Genomic DNA, 18,049 nt, shown 5'->3' on the forward strand with positions numbered 1-18,049 from the left:
TAGTATGTAGTGGTGTAGTGGTGTAGTGGTGTAGTGGTGTAGTATGTAGTGGTGTAGTGGTGTAGTATGTAGTGGTGTAGTGTGTATTGGTGTAGTGGTGTAGTGGTGTAGTATGTAGTGGTGTAGTATGTAGTGGTGTAGTGGTGTAGTGTGTAGTATGTAGTGGTGTAGTGGTGTAGTGGTGTAGTATGTAGTGGTGTAGTGGTGTAGTGGTGTAGTATGTAGTGGTGTAGTGGTGTATTGTGTGTAGTGGTGTAGTGTAGTATGTAGTGTAGTGGTGATTAGTGGTGTAGTAGTGGTGTAGTATGTAGTGGTGTAGTGGTGTAGTGGTGTAGTGTGTAGTGGTGTAGGTGTAGTGGTGTAGTGGTGTAGTGGTGTAGTATGTAGTGGTGTATTGGTGTAGTGGTGTAGTGGTGTAGTGGTGTATTGGTGTATTGGTGTAGTATGTAGTGGTGTATTATGTAGTGGTGTAGTATGTAGTGGTGTAGTGGTGTATTGGTGTAGTGGTGTAGTGTGTGGTGTAGTGGTGTAGTGGTGTAGTATGTAGTGGTGTAGTGGTGTATTGGTGTAGTGGTGTAGTTGGTGTAGTGGTGTAGTGGTGTAGTGTGTAGTGTGTAGTGGTGTAGTGGTGTAGTATGTAGTGGTGTAGTGGTGTAGTGGTGTAGTGGTGTAGTGGTGTAGTGTAGTGGTGTAGTGGTGTAGTGGTGTAGTATGTAGTGGTGTAGTGGTGTAGTGGTGTAGTATGTAGTGGTGTAGTATGTAGTGGTGTATTGGTGTAGTGGTGTAGTATGTAGTGGTGTAGTATGTAGTGGTGTAGTGGTGTAGTATGTAGTGGTGTAGTATGTAGTGGTGTATTGGTGTAGTATGTAGTGGTGTAGTATGTAGTGGTGTGTATGTAGTGGTGTATTATGTAGTGGTGTATTATGTAGTGGTGTAGTGGTGTAGTGTGTAGTGGTGTAGTGTGTAGTGTGTAGTGGTGTAGTGGTGTAGTGTGTAGTATGTAGTGGTGTAGTATGTAGTGGTGTAGTGGTGTATGTATGTAGTGGTGTAGTGGTGTAGTATGTAGTGGTGTAGTGTGTATGTAGTGGTGTAGTATGTAGTGGTGTATTGGTGTAGTATGTAGTGGTGTATTATGTAGTGGTGTAGTGGTGTAGTGTGTAGTGTGTAGTGGTGTAGTGTGTAGTGTGTAGTGGTGTAGTGGTGTAGTGTGTAGTATGTAGTGGTGTATTATGTAGTGGTGTAGTGGTGTAGTGGTGTAGTGTGTAGTGTGTAGTGGTGTAGTGGTGTATTGGGTGTAGTATGTAGTGGTGTAGTATGTAGTGGTGTAGTGGTGTAGTGTGTAGTGTGTAGTGGTGTAGTGGTGTAGTGGTGTAGTATGTAGTGGTGTAGTGGTGTAGTATGTAGTGGTGTAGTATGTAGTGTAGTATGTAGTGGTGTAGTGGTGTAGTGGTGTAGTATGTAGTGGTGTATTGGTGTAGTATGTAGTGGTGTAGTGGTGTAGTATGTAGTGGTGTAGTGGTGTAGTGGTTTAGTGTGTAGTGGTGTAGTATATAGTGGTGTAGTATGTAGTGGTGTATTGGTGTAGTATGTAGTGGTGTATTATGTAGTGGTGTAGTGGTGTAGTGTGTAGTGTGTAGTGGTGTAGTGTAGTGTGTAGTGTGTAGTGGTGTAGTGGTGTAGTGTGTAGTATGTAGTGGTGTATTATGTAGTGGTGTAGTGGTGTATTGTGTAGTGTGTAGTGGTGTAGTGGTGTATTGGTGTAGTATGAATTGGTGTAGTATGTAGTGGTGTAGTGGTGTAGTGTGTAGTGTGTAGTGGTGTAGTGGTGTAGTGGTGTATTGGTGTATGTAGTGGTGTATTGGTGTAGTATGTAGTGTGTGTATGTATGTAGTGGTGTAGTATGTAGTGGTGTAGTGGTGTAGTGGTGTAGTATGTAGTGGTGTATTGGTGTAGTATGTAGTGGTGTAGTGGTGTAGTATGTAGTGGTGTAGTGGTATGTAGTGGTTTTAGTGTGTAGTGGTGTAGTATATAGTGTGTAGTGTGTAGTGGTGTAGTGGTGTAGTGGTGTAGTGGTGTAGTGGTGTGTGTGTAGTGGTGTAGTATGTAGTGGTGTAGTGTGTAGTGGTGTAGTGGTGTAGTGGTGTAGTATGTAGTGTGTAGTGGTGTAGTGTGTAGTGGTGTAGTGGTGTAGTATGTAGTGGTGTAGTATGTAGTGTGTAGTGGTGTAGTGTGTAGTGGTGTAGTGTGTAGTGGTGTAGTGTGTGGTTTAGTGTGTAGTGGTGTAGTGTGTGTAGTGGTGTAGTGGTGTAGTGTGTGTAGTGTGGTTTAGTGATGTAGTAGTGTATTGTGTAGTGGTGTAGTGTGTAGTGTGTAGTGGGATGTAGTGGTGTAGTGTGTAGTGGTGTAGTGTGCAGTGGTGTAGTGTGTAGTGACGTAGTGGTGTAGTGGTGTAGTATGTAGTGGTGTAGTGTGTAGTGGTGTAGTGTGTAGTGGTCTAGTGGTGTAGTGGTGTAGTATGTAGTGGTGTAGTGTGTAGTGGTGTAGTGGTCTAGTGGTGTAGTGGTGTAGTATGTAGTGGTGTAGTGTGTAGTGGTGTAGTGTGTAGTGGTGTAGTGTGTAGTGGGAAGTAGTGTAGTGGTGTAGTATGTAGTGAAGTAGTGTGTAGTGTGTAGTGGTGTAGTGTGTAGTGGTGTAGTGATGTAGTGGTGTAGTGGTGTAGTGTGTAGTGATGTAGTGGTGTAGTGATGTCGTGGTGTAGTGGGAAGTAGTGTGTAGTGGTGTAGTGTATAGTGGTGTAGTGGTGTAGTTTGTAGTGTATAGTGGTGTAGTGTGTAGTGATGGTGTAGTGGTGTAGTGGTGTAGTGATGTAGTGGTGTAGTGGTGTAGTGGTGTAGTGGTGTAGTGGTGTAGTGTGTAGTGATGTAGTGGTGTAGTGTGTAATGACGTAGTGGTGTAGTGTGTAGTGATGTAGTGATGTAGTGGTGTAGTGTGTAGTGGTGTAGTGGTGTAGTGTGTAGTGGTGTAGTGGTGTAGTGTGTAGTGATGTAGTGGTGTAGTGTGTAATGACGTAGTGGTGTAGTGATGTAGTGGTGTAGTGACGTAGTGGTGTAGTGATGTAGTGGTGTAGTGACGTAGTGGTGTAGTGACGTAGTGGTGTAGTGTGTAGTGATGAAGTGGTGTAGTGTGTAGTGATGTAGTGGTGTAGTGTGTAATGACGTAGTGGTGTAGTGATGTAGTGGTGTAGTGATGTAGTGGTGTAGTGTGTAGTGATGTAGTGTGTAGTGATGTAGTGGTGTAGTGTGTAGTGGTGTAGTGGTGTAGTGATGTAGTGTGTAGTGATGTAGTGTGTAGTGATGTAGTGGGGTAGTGTGTAATGACGTAGTGGTGTAGTGATGTAGTGGTGTAGTGGTGTAGTGTGTAGTGATGTAGTGTGTAGTGATGTAGTGGTGTAGTGTGTAATGACGTAGTGGTGTAGTGATGTAGTGGTGTAGTGGTGTAGTGTGTAGTGACGTAGTAGTGTAGTGATGTAGTGGTGTAGTGTGTCGTGATGTAGTGGTGTAGTGTGTAGTGACGTAGTGGTGTAGTGATGTAGTGGTGTAGTGTGTAGTGATGCAGTGGTGTAGTGACTGTTTCTGGACAGGGCCAATTGTGTGTGTCTGCATGCCTGTTCTCTCCCCCAAGACCCTGACCCCTGACCCCCTGTGTCTCTCTCTCCAGGCGGTCTGTGTTTGATCCACGGTGGCGTGCGTCTGTGTAGCTGTCGCTCCGGTTTCACCGGCCAGCGCTGCGAGATCAACATCAACGAGTGTGCCGGGAACCCCTGCGCCAACGGAGGGACCTGCCTGGACCGTATCAACGACTACACCTGTCACTGCCCCCAAGGGTACGTCGGACGAAACTGCGACCGTGGCCTGTACGAGTGCTCCAGCAACCCCTGTCTTAACGGAGGGCTCTGCACCGGGGGAGGGGGGCCGGGGAAACCCCCTGCCACCTGTATCTGTCCCGTCGGCTTTACCGGATCACACTGCCAGTTCTTTGCTGTGACCCTGCCGGTGGGCGGGGAGAGGATCAATGGAGAGAGCCAAGATGGCTTCCAGTGGGCGGCAGTTTCCTTGGCTGTAGGGCTGGTTGCATTACTGGTGCTGCTATGCATGGTTGGGCTTGCTCTACGGCACATCCACAGGCGGACCGGCAGGGACAGGGGAGATGGGGAGACCATGAACAACCTATCAGATGTACAGAGGGATAACCTAATCCCCGCCTCCCAGCTGAAGAACACCAATCAGAAGGTTGGACTGGAGGTGGACTGCGAATCAGAGAAGTCAAACTTCATCCATAAGAACTATCAATTGGACTCGTATAGTAACGCAAAGTCGAAGGAGTTGAAAGATGATACGTCGCAAGAGGATAGAAGCAAAAGTCATGTGATCTATGACACGTGTTTAGAAGAGAAAATACCTCTGGGTAGAATGTACAGGTAAGAAATCCATTCTTGTTGTTGTTGTTGTTGTCTAAATTAAGCTTTTCGATGATTTTTATCTTGATTTTGAAATGTTAGACCACATCTGCAAACATGAAGAACTAGCCAACTGCTTCTGCAATGACACATTGAGACATAGGCTACTAACAGCTCTATACTTACAGCTCTATAGTATCAGCTCTATACTTACAGCTCTATACTTACAGCTCTATACTTTCAGCTCTATACTTTCAGCTCTAGGAAACTGTTTCAGTACAGCTCTATACTTACGGCTCTATTCTAACAGCTCTATACTTACAGCTCTATACTTACAGCTCTAGGAAACAGTTTCAGTACAGCTCTATACTTACAGCTCTAGGAAACTGTTTCAGTACAGCTCTATACTTACATCTCTGTACTTACAGCTCTATACTAACAGCTCTATACTAACAGCTCTATACTTACAACTCTATACTTACAGCTCTATACTAACAGCTCTATACTTACAGCTCTATACTTACAGCTCTATACTTACAACTCTATACTTACAGCTCTATACTAACAGCTCTATACTTACAGCTCTATACTTACAGCTCTGGGAAAGTGTTTCAGTACAGCTCTATACTTACAGCTCTATACTTACAGCTCTATACTTACAGCTCTGGGAAACTGTTTCAGTACAGCTCTATACTTACAGCTCTAGGAAACTGTTTCAGTACAGCTCTATACTTACAGCTCTAGGAAACTGTTTCAGTACAGCTCTATACTTACATCTCTGTACTTACAGCTCTATACTAACAGCTCTATACTTACAGCTCTATACTAACAGCTCTATACTTACAGCTCTATACTAACAGCTCTATACTTATGGCTCTATACTTACAGCCGTAGTTCAATATGTGTAAAAGATAAAGGCCATTCTATGGGCTCTACATCTTTTCTGAAACCCCCACTCACCCAACCACTCATTCACCCACCCACTCATTCACCCACCCACACACCCACCCACACACCCACTCATTCACCCACCCACACACCCACTCATTCACCCACCCACACACCCACTCATTCACCCACCCGCTCACCCACTCATTCACCCACCCGCTCACCCACTCATTCACCCACCCCACACCCACCCACCCACACACTCACCCACTCATTCACCCACCCACACACCCACCCACCCACTCACTCACCCACTCATTCACCCACCCACACACCCACCCACCCACCCACTCACCCACTCATTCACCCACCCACCCACTCACTCATGAATATATTTGACTGTTGCTGAGCCATACTCCCCTCCCTGTCTCTCTGTGTGTTGAAGGGTGATCGTACAGAAGTGGTAATTGGGGGTGGCAAAAAAACAACTTTAAAAAGTCTGATTATTTTATCCAAACTTTCATCACAGGTGTTACAGGACATGTCAGGTAGATACGTCTAGATACCTCACACATGGTCACTACCTAAACAGTGGAAAAGTCTCAGTAAAGGTAGAACCATACACAGTAGTAATCATTTTGATTAACCTTGTGTTACATTTTTTTTTAAATGATTTGTTTTGCTAATTAACAAATTAGTAAAAAAAACATTATTTTAAAACTGATTCTAAAAATCCTTTAAATTGAATTTAGAGAAATATTCTCTTTTTCTGTCAAATGTTCAATGTTGATTGTATGAATCTGAAACTTGTGGATTGATTGAATTATGCATCTTATTAATGATGTTTCAATGTTCAAATTTTTCAAATTCTTTACCTACTTTTATTTAGTTCAAAATAACAGGCATTTCAGTGACAACTGTCGATCATAGAGATACATAGAGGACTCTATATGGATATAACTATTTTTACTATAGATGTTGAGTTTATGGGGCTGCCACCATTTTAAAGTAGCCGACTTGTTGGAAGTGGTCAGCCAATGATCAGAGAGTATTGTCTTCAAATTGGATTGCCTATGGCTAGTAAACCAAAAAACAAAGGTCATATCCTAGAGCCAAGATTTATACCAGGACATTGGTCCCAAGATCAAAACCAGTGAGTTGACACCATGACAAGTTAATCTTGTGACTCTCAAACCCGGGTCCGGCAGCGTAATCAATCAGACCAAATGTATGTGGTTTATAGACCAAGACCACTGATCCAGAGTCCAGAGGCCGTTGCTTCAATTGTAAGAAAGTAAAGTAGAGTAAGCTTGAGTAGAGTACAGTACAGTAGAGTAGAGTACAGTAGAGGAGGGTACAGTAGAGTACAGTAGAGTAGGGTACAGTAGAGTAGGCTACAGTAGAGTACAGTAGGGTAGAGTACAGTAGAGTAGAGTAGGGTACAGTAGGGTACAGTAGAGTATGGTACAGTAGAGTAGAGTACAGTAGGGTGGAGTACAGTAGGGTAGGGTACAGTAGGGTACAGTAGAGTAGGGTACAGTAGGCTACAGTAGAGTAGAGTACAGTAGGGTAGAGTACAGTAGAGTAGGGTACAGTAGGGTACAGTAGAGTAGGGTACAGTAGAGTAGAGTACAGTAGGGTAGAGTACAGCAGGGTAGAGTACAGTAGGGTAGAGTACAGTAGGGTACAGTAGAGTAGGGTGCAGTAGAGTATGGTACAGTAGGGTAGGGTACAGTAGAGTACAATAGGGTACAGTAGGGTAGGGTACAGTAGAGTACAGCAGGGTACAGTAGAGTACAGTAGGGTACAGTACAGTAGAGTACAGTAGGGTACAGTACAGTAGGGTACAGTAGGGTAGGGTACAGTAGAGTACAGTAGACTACAGTAGAGTACAGTAGAGTACAGTAGGGTAGAGTAGAGTACAGGAGGGCACAGTAGGGTACAGTAGAGTACAGCAGAGTATAGTAGGGTACAGTAGAGTACAGTAGAGTACAGCAGAGTATAGTAGGGTACAGTAGAGTACAGTAGTGTACAGCAGAGTACAGTAGAGTACAGCAGAGTATAGTAGGGTACAGTAGAGTGCAGCAGAGTACAGGAGGGCACAGTAGGGTACAGTAGAGTACAGCAGAGTATAGTAGGGTACAGTAGAGTACAGTAGAGTACAGGAGGGCACAGTAGGGTACAGTAGAGTACATCAGAGTATAGTAGGGTACAGTAGAGTACAGTAGAGTACAGCAGAGTATAGTAGGGTACAGTAGAGTACAGTAGAGTATAGTAGGGTACAGTAGAGTACAGCAGAGTATAGTAGGGTACAGTAGAGTACAGTAGAGTACAGCAGAGTATAGTAGGGTACAGTAGAGTACAGTAGAGTACAGCAGAGTATAGTAGGCTACAGTAGAGTAGGGTACAGTAGAGTAGAATTAGGGTATAGTAGAGTAGGGCACAGTAGAGTAGGGTATAATGGAGTAGAGTAGAGTACAGTCGAGTGTATTGGAATAGGGTACAGTAGAGCAGGGTACAGTAAGGTAGGGTAGAGTATATTGGAATAGGGTACAGTAGAGTAGGGTACAGTAAAGTAGGGTAGAGTATATTGGAATAGGGTACAGTAGAGTAGGGTACAGTAAAGTAGGGTAGAGTGTATTGGAATAGGGTACAGTAGAGTAGGGTACAGTAGAGTAGAGTAGGGTACAGCACAGTAGAGGAGGGTACATCAGAGTAGAGGAGAGTACAGTAGAGTAGAGGGGGGTACAGTAGAGTAGAGGAGAGTACAGTAGAGTAGGGTACAGCAAAGTAGAGGAGGGTACAGTAGACTAGAGTATAGGTGGGTACAGTGGAGTAGGGTACAGCACAGTAGAGGAGGGTACAGTAGAGTAGAGGAGGGTACAGTAGAGTAGGGTACAGCACAGTAGAGGAGGGTACAGTAGAGTAGAGTATAGGTGGGTACAGTGGAGTAGGGTACAGCACAGGAGAGTAGAGGGTACAGTATAATAGTGTACAGTAGAGGGTACAGTATAATTGGGTACAGTAGAATAGGGTATAATTGAGTAGAGTAGGGTACAGTATAGTAGAGTAGGGTACAGTATAATTGGGTATAATTGAGTAGAGTAGGGTACAGTATAATAGGGTACAGTAGAGTAGAGTAGGGTACAGTATAATAGGGTACAGTAGAGTAGGGAACAATGGAGTAGGGTTCAGTGGATTACAGCAAGGTAGGGTTCAGTGGATTACAGTAAGGTAGTGTTCAGGAGAGTACAGTAAGGTAGGATTCAGTGGATTACAGTAAGGTAGGGTTCAGGAGAGTACAGTAAGGTAGGGTTCAGTGGATTACAGCAAGGTAGGGTTCAGAAGAGTACAGTAAGGTAGGGTTCAGTGGATTACAGTAAGGTAGGGTTCAGGAGAGTACAGTAAAGTAGGGTTCAGTGGATTACAGTAATGTAGAGTTCAGTGGATTACAGTAAGGTAGGGTTCAGGAGAGTACAGCAAGGTAGTGTTCAGGAGAGTACAGTAAGGTAGGGTTCAGGAGAGTACAGCAAGGTAGTGTTCAGGAGAGTACAGTAAGGTAGGGTTCAGGAGAGTACAGTAAGGTAGGGTTCAGAAGAGTACAGTAAGGTAGGGTTCAGGAGAGTACAGCAAGGTAGTGTTCAGGAGAGTACAGTAAGGTAGGGTTCAGTGGATTACAGTAAGGTAGGGTTCAGAAGAGTACAGTAAGGTAGGGTTCAGGAGAGTACAGTAAGGTAGGGTTCAGAAGAGTACAGTAAGGTAGGGTTCAGGAGAGTACAGCAAGGTAGTGTTCAGGAGAGTACAGTAAGGTAGGGTTCAGGAGAGTACAGTAAAGTAGGTTTCAGTGGATTACAGTAAGGTAGGGCTCAGTGGATTACAGTAAGGTAGGGTTCAGGAGAGTACAGTAAGGTAGGGTTCAGAAGAGTACAGTAAGGTAGGGTTCAGAAGAGTACAGTAAGGTAGGGTTCAGAAGAGTACAGTAAGGTAGGGTTCAGAAGAGTACAGTAAGGTAGCGTTCAGGAGAGTACAGCAAGGTAGTGTTCAGGAGAGTACAGTAAGGTAGGGTTCAGTGGATTACAGTAAGGTAGGGTTCAGAAGAGTACAGTAAGGTAGGGTTCAGAAGAGTACAGTAAAGTAGGTTTCAGTGGATTACAGTAAGGTAGGGCTCAGCGGATTACAGTAAGGTAGGGTTCGGTGTATTACAGTAAGGTATGGTTCAGGAGAGTACAGTAAGGTAGGGTTCGGTGGATTACAGTAAAGTAGGGCTCAGTGGATTACAGTAAGGTAGGGCTCAGTGGATTACAGTAAGGTAGACAGCCACCTGTGTGTAAACAATGACTTTGTACTATATTATCGTAACAATATGTTTTTTTCTCGTCTTGGATTGAATTAGAACATATCACGATGTAAATAATTGTCCTAAATTTGAGATTTCTTTGAGTTATTATGGGATGGGACAGCCATTTTATACCTCTTCTGGAGAATCCCCCATTGACATGTTCTCCCTCTCTATACCGCTGTCTCCCTGTACATTCTTTCCCACCCCCATCAGTAGATTTCCCGATGCATCGCCTCGTTTGACCATATGCTTCTACTTTTAAGGTGGACTGACTGAGTGTGTGTGTTGATTTATGGTGTTTTGCAGTGAAAAGTCGGAGTGTAGGATATCAACGATATGTTCCCCTCGAGACGCTCAGATCTACCAGTCCGTCTTTGTTATAGGAGAGGAGCGGAGGGCGTGCGTCATAGCAACAGAGGTAAGGATAAATACATACCCCCCCCCCAAAAAAAAAAATATATATACTTTTTCATCAGTACATATTTTGCGGTTTCCCTCTACAGCGTTTCATATCACACTTATTGTCAATTACAAATGCTGTACATTTATTCTTGGTGATGTTATGTTTTAGTTATTTTATAGATACACATTGTGGAAGTACGACATATTATTTTTCTTAAACATAAACCAGGGAAATATCCTGTACGCCTATATGGCGTCATCATGTATGCCAGGTCAATATGGCGAAATAATCTCATATGGAAGTGATCTCACTCAACTATAAAAGTGTATCAAATCACTGTTCTTCAAACTGACAATTTGATGGCCTGGAAAAAGGGGATACAGTGTCCCAGAAACACACCCATTCACCCCACAGAGATGGATCCCCTGGACTGCTCTCGCTCTGCACATGCTACGTTTAAAGCTTTAGTGTTGCATAGTCTCGTGCTTGGAACACAAGCCTATGCATATGGTTTTGATACGTTTTAAAGCTTCAAAGCCCTATGTTTTAACATAGAAGCGCTGAGTGTAATTGAAAGCAGGATGAGCCAAGCAAAAACATATAGCATACCCGTAAGAATAGATAACACAACTGTGATGTTCACTCACTGTTTTCCCCAGTTCCCACAGCTTGCCTCTAAGCCTTTTTCCTCTCTTCCTCCCCAGGTATAAGCTGCGAGGGGTATGAAGAAGCGAGGGAGCGATAGAGGAGAAACACAATCGAGGCAGAATTTTTTTTTCTTTTTTTTTCTGGATTGTTTACAAAAAAATCTGAGAAAAGACTGGAGACTGTTTCTGATGTCACCTTTTGATGTCACTGCTGATGTCACTGCCGATGTCACTGGTGATGTCACTGGTGATGTCACTGCCGATGTCACTGCCGATGTCACTGGTGATGTCACTGCCGATGTCACTGCCGATGTCACTGCCGATGTCACTGGTGATGTCACTGCCGATGTCACTAGTGATGTCACTGCCGATGTCACTGGTGATGTCACTGCCGATGTCACTAGTGATGTCACTGCCGATGTCACTGCCGATGTCACTAGTGATGTCACTGCCGATGTCACTGCTGATGTCACTGCCGATGTCACTGCCGATGTCACTGCCGATGTCACTAGTGATGTCACTGCCGATGTCACTGCCGATGTCACTGCTGCTCTGGAACACTTGAGAGATGGCGAGAGAGAGACGATGAGACAGAGATGGACGAACCTTCTCCTCTTCTCTGTAAACAAACTAATGAACACTTTATTGACCGAGTGTTTGTATACAAAACGTGTACAGTAGCGGTCATGAACCTATTGACTTCTGGGAACGGTTAAACAAATGGTTAAATCAACTGGTAAAATGGTTAAAAGACTGACTGAACTTGAATGTCAGCAAGCAAAACAACAAACTTGAACTGAACTCATCTGTCATTGGCAGCAATGGAGGAGAGACTAGGTGAAACAAGACAAATGGCCCGGAGCTCGTAGTTGACCCCTGACCTCTCAGTTGACCCCTGCCCGACCTAATCATGGGGACTTCGACAGCCAACTAATCAAAATGGAGGTGCCTGAGATCTTTAATCCCTAGCCAGCATCATTCACCAGCTATGCAAGACCCAAGGTCCAGGGTGGAGCCAACTCGCTGAAACTGACCAACCAACCGCAAACAACCGACTGACTAGTTGATGAAAACCACAGACTAACCACAGACTAACCACAGACTAACCACAGACTAACCACAGACTAACCACTGAGAACGATGAATGTCTGACTGAACAAACGTCTCAACTGTCAGTCACTCCGAACAAAACGCCTGGTCGGACTTTTCCAGACTTTTTCATTCCATGCAACTGGGTGAAAAGATGCGGCCCAAAATGACTAGAAGCCTAAACAAGAGTTTCAATGCTAAAACTAAACACTTGTCTCTCCACGGAGCACAAAGAAAAACACAGGTGGGGAAAAAAATGTTTTTCCATCAACAGGAATTTGGAGGAGGAGGATATATCCCAAATGGAGCCCTATTCCCTATATAGTACACTACTATAGACCAGAGCCCTATTCCCTATATAGTACACTACTATAGACCATAGCCCTATTCCCTATATAGTACACTACTATAGACCAGAGCCCTATTCCCTATATAGTACACTACTATAGACCAGAGCCCTATTCCCTATATAGTACACTACTATAGACCATAGCCCTATTCCCTATATAGTACACTACTATAGACCAGAGCCCTATTCCCTATATAGTACACTACTATAGACCAGAGCCCTATTCCCTATATAGTGTACTACTATAGACCAGAGCCCTATTCCCTATATAGTACACTACTATAGACCATAGCCCTATTCCCTATATAGTACACTACTATAGACCAGAGCCCTATTCCCTATATAGTACACTACTATAGACCAGAGCCCTATTCCCTATATAGTGTACTACTATAGACCAGAGCCCTATTCCCTATATAGTACACTACTATAGACCATAGCCCTATTCCCTATATAGTACACTACTATAGACCAGAGCCCTATTCCCTATATAGTACACTACTATAGACCAGAGCCCTATTCCCTATATAGTGGCACTACTATAGACCAGAGCCCTATTCCCTATATAGTGTACTACTATAGAGCAGAGCCCTATTCCCTATATAGTGGTACTACTATAGACCAGAGCCCTATTCCCTATATAGTACACTACTATAGACCAGAGCCCTATTCCCTATATAGTGGCACTACTATAGACCAGAGCCCTATTCCCTATATAGTGGCACTACTATAGACCAGAGCCCTATTCCCTATATAGTGGTACTACTATAGACCAGAGCCCTATTCCCTATATAGTGTACTACTATAGAGCAGAGCCCTATTCCCTATATAGTGGTACTACTATAGACCAGAGCCCTATTCCCTATATAGTGGTACTACTATAGACCAGAGCCCTATTCCCTATATAGTGGTACTACTATAGACCAGAGCCCTATTACCTATATAGTGGCACTACTATAGACCAGAGCCCTATTCCCTATGTAGTGGTACTACTATATACCAGAGCCCTATTCCCTATATAGTGGTACTACTATAGACCAGAGCCCTATTCCCTATATAGTGCACCAGAGCCCTATTCCCTATACAGTGCACTACTATAGAACAGAGCCCTATTCCCTATATAGTGGTACTACTATAGACCAGAGCCCTATTCCCTATATAGTGGTACTACTATAGAGCAGAGCCCTATTCCCTATATAGTGGTACTACTATAGACCAGAGCCCTATTCCCTATATAGTGGCACTACTATAGACCAGAGCCCTATTCCCTATATAGTGGTACTACTATAGACCAGAGCCCTATTCCCTATATAGTGTACTACTATAGAGCAGAGCCCTATTCCCTATATAGTGGTACTACTATAGACCAGAGCCCTATTCCCTATATAGTACACTACTATAGCCCTACACTACTATAGACCAGAGCCCTATTCCCTATATAGTGGCACTACTATAGACCAGAGCCCTATTCCCTATATAGTGGTACTACTATAGACCAGAGCCCTATTCCCTATATAGTGTACTACTATAGAGCAGAGCCCTATTCCCTATATAGTGGTACTACTATAGACCAGAGCCCTATTCCCTATATAGTGGTACTACTATAGACCAGAGCCCTATTCCCTATATAGTGCACCAGAGCCCTATTCCATATACAGTGCACTACTATAGAACAGAGCCCTATTCCCTATATAGTGGTACTACTATAGACCAGAGCCCTATTCCCTATATAGTGGTACTACTATAGAGCAGAGCCCTATTCCCTATATAGTGGTACTACTATAGACCAGAGCCCTATTCCCTATATAGTGGTACTACTATAGACCAGAGCCCTATTCCCTATATAGTGGTACTACTATAGACCAGAGCCCTATTCCCTATATAGTGCACCAGAGCCCTATTCCCTATACAGTGCACTACTATAGAACAGAGCCCTATTCCCTATATAGTGGTACTACTATAGACCAGAGCCCTATTCCCTATATAGTGCACTACTATAGACCAGAGCCCTATTCCCTATATAGTGCACTACTATAGACCAGAGCCCTATTCCCTATATAGTGGTACTACTATAGACCAGAGCCCTATTCCCTATACAGTGCACTACTATAGAACAGAGCCCTATTCCCTATATAGTGGTACTACTATAGACCAGAGCCCTATTCCCTATATAGTGCACTACTATAGACCAGAGCCCTATTCCCTATATAGTGCACTACTATAGACCAGAGCCCTAATCCCTATATATAGTGCACTACTATAGACCAGAACCCTATTCCCTATATAGTGGTACTACTATAGACCAGAGCCCTATTCCCTATATAGTGCACTACTATAGATCAGAGCCCTATTCCCTATATAGTACACTACTATAGACCAGAGCCCTATTCCCTATATAGTCACTACTATAGACCAGAGCCCTAATCCCTATATATAGTGCACTACTATAGACCAGAGCCCTATTCCCTATATAGTGCACTACTATAGACCAGAGCCCTATTCCCTATATAGTGCACTACTATAGATCAGAGCCCTATTCCCTATATAGTACACTACTATAGACCAGAGCCCTATTCCCTATATAGTCACTACTATAGACCAGAACCCTTTGGACTCCCAAGTGGCGCAGCTGTCTATGTGCTAGAGTCATCACTACAGACCCTGGTTCGATTCCAGGCTGTATCACTGACCGACCCAGCGTCGTCCGGGTTAAGGTTTGGCCGGGCGCAGGCCGTCATTGTAAAATAAGAATTTGTCCTTCACTGATTTGCCTAGATAAATAAAAACAATAATTTTAAAAAGTAGTGCACTATATTTAGGGAATAGGAGGTAATTTGGGAGGTAACCAAACAGCCCTGACATGAAGGCATATAGAAAGACCCTGTCATATCACTGCCTGCCTATCATTTCTTTGTGAAATTACAGAACCAATGTCATTTTTTTTTTACATTTTGTTTATGATTATTTCCAGAGTTTAATTTAAATATTGATTGACACAACTGCTCTTTATATGTTTTATAATATTATTTTGTATATAATGGATATTTATAAGGACAAAACTTCTGAAGAATAAAAATATTTTTTTCCTTCAATAAAACTGTTGTTCATTTTGATGCCGGTGAATGAAAAGTGAGATTAGTGTTTTTTTAATAATGAAGAACTATATCTGATGCTTAGTGTTTTTCTCTAAGTCAGACAGGTATCCTAGTGGTTAGAGTGTAGGGACGGCAGGTATCCTAGTGGTTAGAGACAGGTAGCCTAGTGGTTAAAGTGTAGGGACGGCAGGTATCCTAGTGGTTAGAGGTTAGGGACGGCAGGTATCCTAGTGGTTAGAGTGTTTGGACGACAGGTATCCTAGTGGTTAGAGACAGGTATCCTAGTGGTTAGAGTGTAGGGACGGCAGGTATCCTAGTGGTTAGAGTTTAGGGACGGCAGGTATCCTAGTGGTTAGAGTGTAGGGACGGCAGGTATCCTAGTGGTTAGAGACAGGTAGCCTAGTGGTTAAAGTGTAGGGACGGCAGGTATCCTAGTGGTTCGAGACAGGTATCCTAGTGGTTAGAGTGTAGGGACGGCAGGTATCCTAGTGGTTAGAGTGTTTGGACGACAGGTATCCTAGTGGTTAGAGACAGGTATCCTAGTGGTTAGAGTGTAGGGACGGCAGGTATCCTAGTGGTTAGAGTGTAGGGACGACAGGTATCCTAGTGGTTAGAGTGTAGGGACGGCAGGTATCCTAGTGGTTAGATTGTAGGGACGGCAGGTATCCTAGTGGTTATAGACAGGTAGCCTAGTGGTTAGAGTGTAGGGATGACAGGTATCCTAGTGGTTGGATTGTAGGGACGGCAGGTATCCTAGTGGTTATAGACAGGTAGCCTAGTGGTTAGAGTGTAGGAACGGCAGGTATCCTAGTGGTTAAAGTGTAGGGACGACAGGTATCCTAGTGGTTAGAGTGTAGGGACGACAGGTATCCTAGTGGTTAGAGTGTAGGGACGACAGGTATCCTAGTGGTTAGAGTGTAGGGACGACAGGTATCCTAGTGGTTAGAGTGTAGGAACAGCAGGTATCCTAGTGGTTAGAGTGTAGGGACGACAGGTATCCTAGTGGTTAGATTGTAGGGACGGCAGGTATCCTAGTGGTTATAGACAGGTAGCCTAGTGGTTAGAGTGTAGGGATGACAGGTATCCTAGTAGTTGGATTGTAGGGACGGCAGGTATCCTAGTGGTTATAGACAGGTAGCCTAGTGGTTAGAGTGTAGGAACGGCAGGTATCCTAGTGGTTAAAGTGTAGGGACGACAGGTATCCTAGTGGTTAGAGTGTAGGACCAGGTATCCTAGTGGTTAGAGTGTAGGGACGACAGGTATCCTAGTGGTTAGAGTGTAGGGAGGGTATCCTAGTGGTTAGAGTGTAGGGATGACAGGTATCCTAGTGGTTAGAGTGTAGTGGGGTGTAGGACAGGTATCCTAGTGGTTAGAGTGTAGGGATCCGACAGGTATCCTAGTGGTTAGAGTGTAGGAATCCGACAGGTAGCCTAGTGGTTAGAGTGTAGGGATGACAGGTATCCTAGTGGTTAGATTGTAGGGGGACGGCAGGTATCCTAGTGGTTATAGACAGGTAGCCTAGTGGTTAGAGTGTAGGGACGGCAGGTATCCTAGTGGTTAGAGTGTAGGGACGACAGGTATCCTAGTGGTTATAGACAGGTATCCTAGTGGTTAGAGTGTAGGGACGACAGGTATCCTAGTGGTTGGAGTGTAGGGACGGCAGGTATCCTAGTGGTTATAGACAGGTAGCCTAGTGGTTAGAGTGTAGGGACGACAGGTATCCTAGTGGTTAGAGTGTTAGGGACGACAGGTATCCTAGTGGTTAGAGTGTAGGGACAGGTATCCTAGTTGGTTAGAGACAGGTATCCTAGTGGTTAGAGTGTAGGAAGAGCAGGTATCCTAGTGGTTAGAGTGTAGGGACGACAGGTATCCTAGTGGTTAGAGTGTAGGGACGACAGGTATCCTAGTGGTTAGAGTGTAGGGATGACAGGTATCCTAGTGGTTAGAGTGTAGGGACGGCAGGTATCCTAGTGGTTAGAGACAGGTAGCCTAGTGGTTAGAGTTTAGGGACGGCAGGTATCCTAGTGGTTAGAGTGTAGGGACGACAGGTATCCTAGTGGTTAGAGTGTAGGGCCGGCAGGTATCCTAGTGGTTAGAGTGTAGGGACGGCAGGTATCCTAGTGGTTAGAGACAGGTAGCCTAGTGGTTAGAGTTTAGGGATGGCAGGTATCCTAGTGGTTAGAGTGTAGGGACGACAGGTATCCTAGTGGTTAGAGTGTAGGGACGGCAGGTATCCTAGTGGTTAGAGACAGGTAGCCTAGTGGTTAGAGTGTAGGGACGAAGGTATCCTAGTGGTTAGAGTGTAGGGACGACAGGTATCCTAGTGGTTAGAGACAGGTATCCTAGTGGTTAGAGTGTAGGGACGGCAGGTATCCTAGTGGTTAGAGTGTAGGGACGACAGGTATCCTAGTGGTTAGAGACAGGTTGCCTAGTGGTTAGAGTGTAGGGACGGCAGGTATCCTAGTGGTTAGAGTGTAGGGACGACAGGTATCCTAGTGGTTAGAGTGTAGGGACGGCAGGTATCCTAGTGGTTAGAGAGTAGGGACAACAGGTATCCTAGTGGTTAGAGTGTAGGGACGACCGGTATCCTAGTGGTTAGAGTGTAGGGACGGCAGGTATCCTAGTGGTTAGAGACAGGTAGCCTAGTGGTTAGAGTGTAGGGACGGCAGGTATCCTAGTGGTTCGAGACAGGTATCCTAGTGGTTAGAGTGTAGGGATGGCAGGTATCCTAGTGGTTAGAGACAGGTATCCTAGTGGTTAGAGTTTAGGGACGGCAGGTATCC

General features: G+C 44.4%; 1 protein-coding gene across 1 annotated transcript in view; it reads left to right on the plus strand.

The window, feature by feature from the left end:
• LOC115107445 (delta-like protein 4) overlaps window positions 1–13,570 on the plus strand; it is a 30,742-nt gene extending 17,172 nt beyond the window's left edge. The window contains exons 9-11 of the mRNA XM_065008585.1: window positions 3,718–4,477; window positions 9,990–10,101; window positions 10,791–13,570. Of these exons, the coding sequence (XP_064864657.1) occupies window positions 3,718–4,477; window positions 9,990–10,101; window positions 10,791–10,796 (878 nt within the window). The 3' untranslated portion in view covers window positions 10,797–13,570. The remainder of the gene's footprint in view (window positions 1–3,717; window positions 4,478–9,989; window positions 10,102–10,790) is intronic.
• Window positions 13,571–18,049: the final 4,479 nt, after the last annotated feature.

This window comes from Oncorhynchus nerka, linkage group LG24 (assembly GCF_034236695.1).
Source record: "Oncorhynchus nerka isolate Pitt River linkage group LG24, Oner_Uvic_2.0, whole genome shotgun sequence".
NCBI lineage: Eukaryota > Metazoa > Chordata > Actinopteri > Salmoniformes > Salmonidae > Oncorhynchus > Oncorhynchus nerka.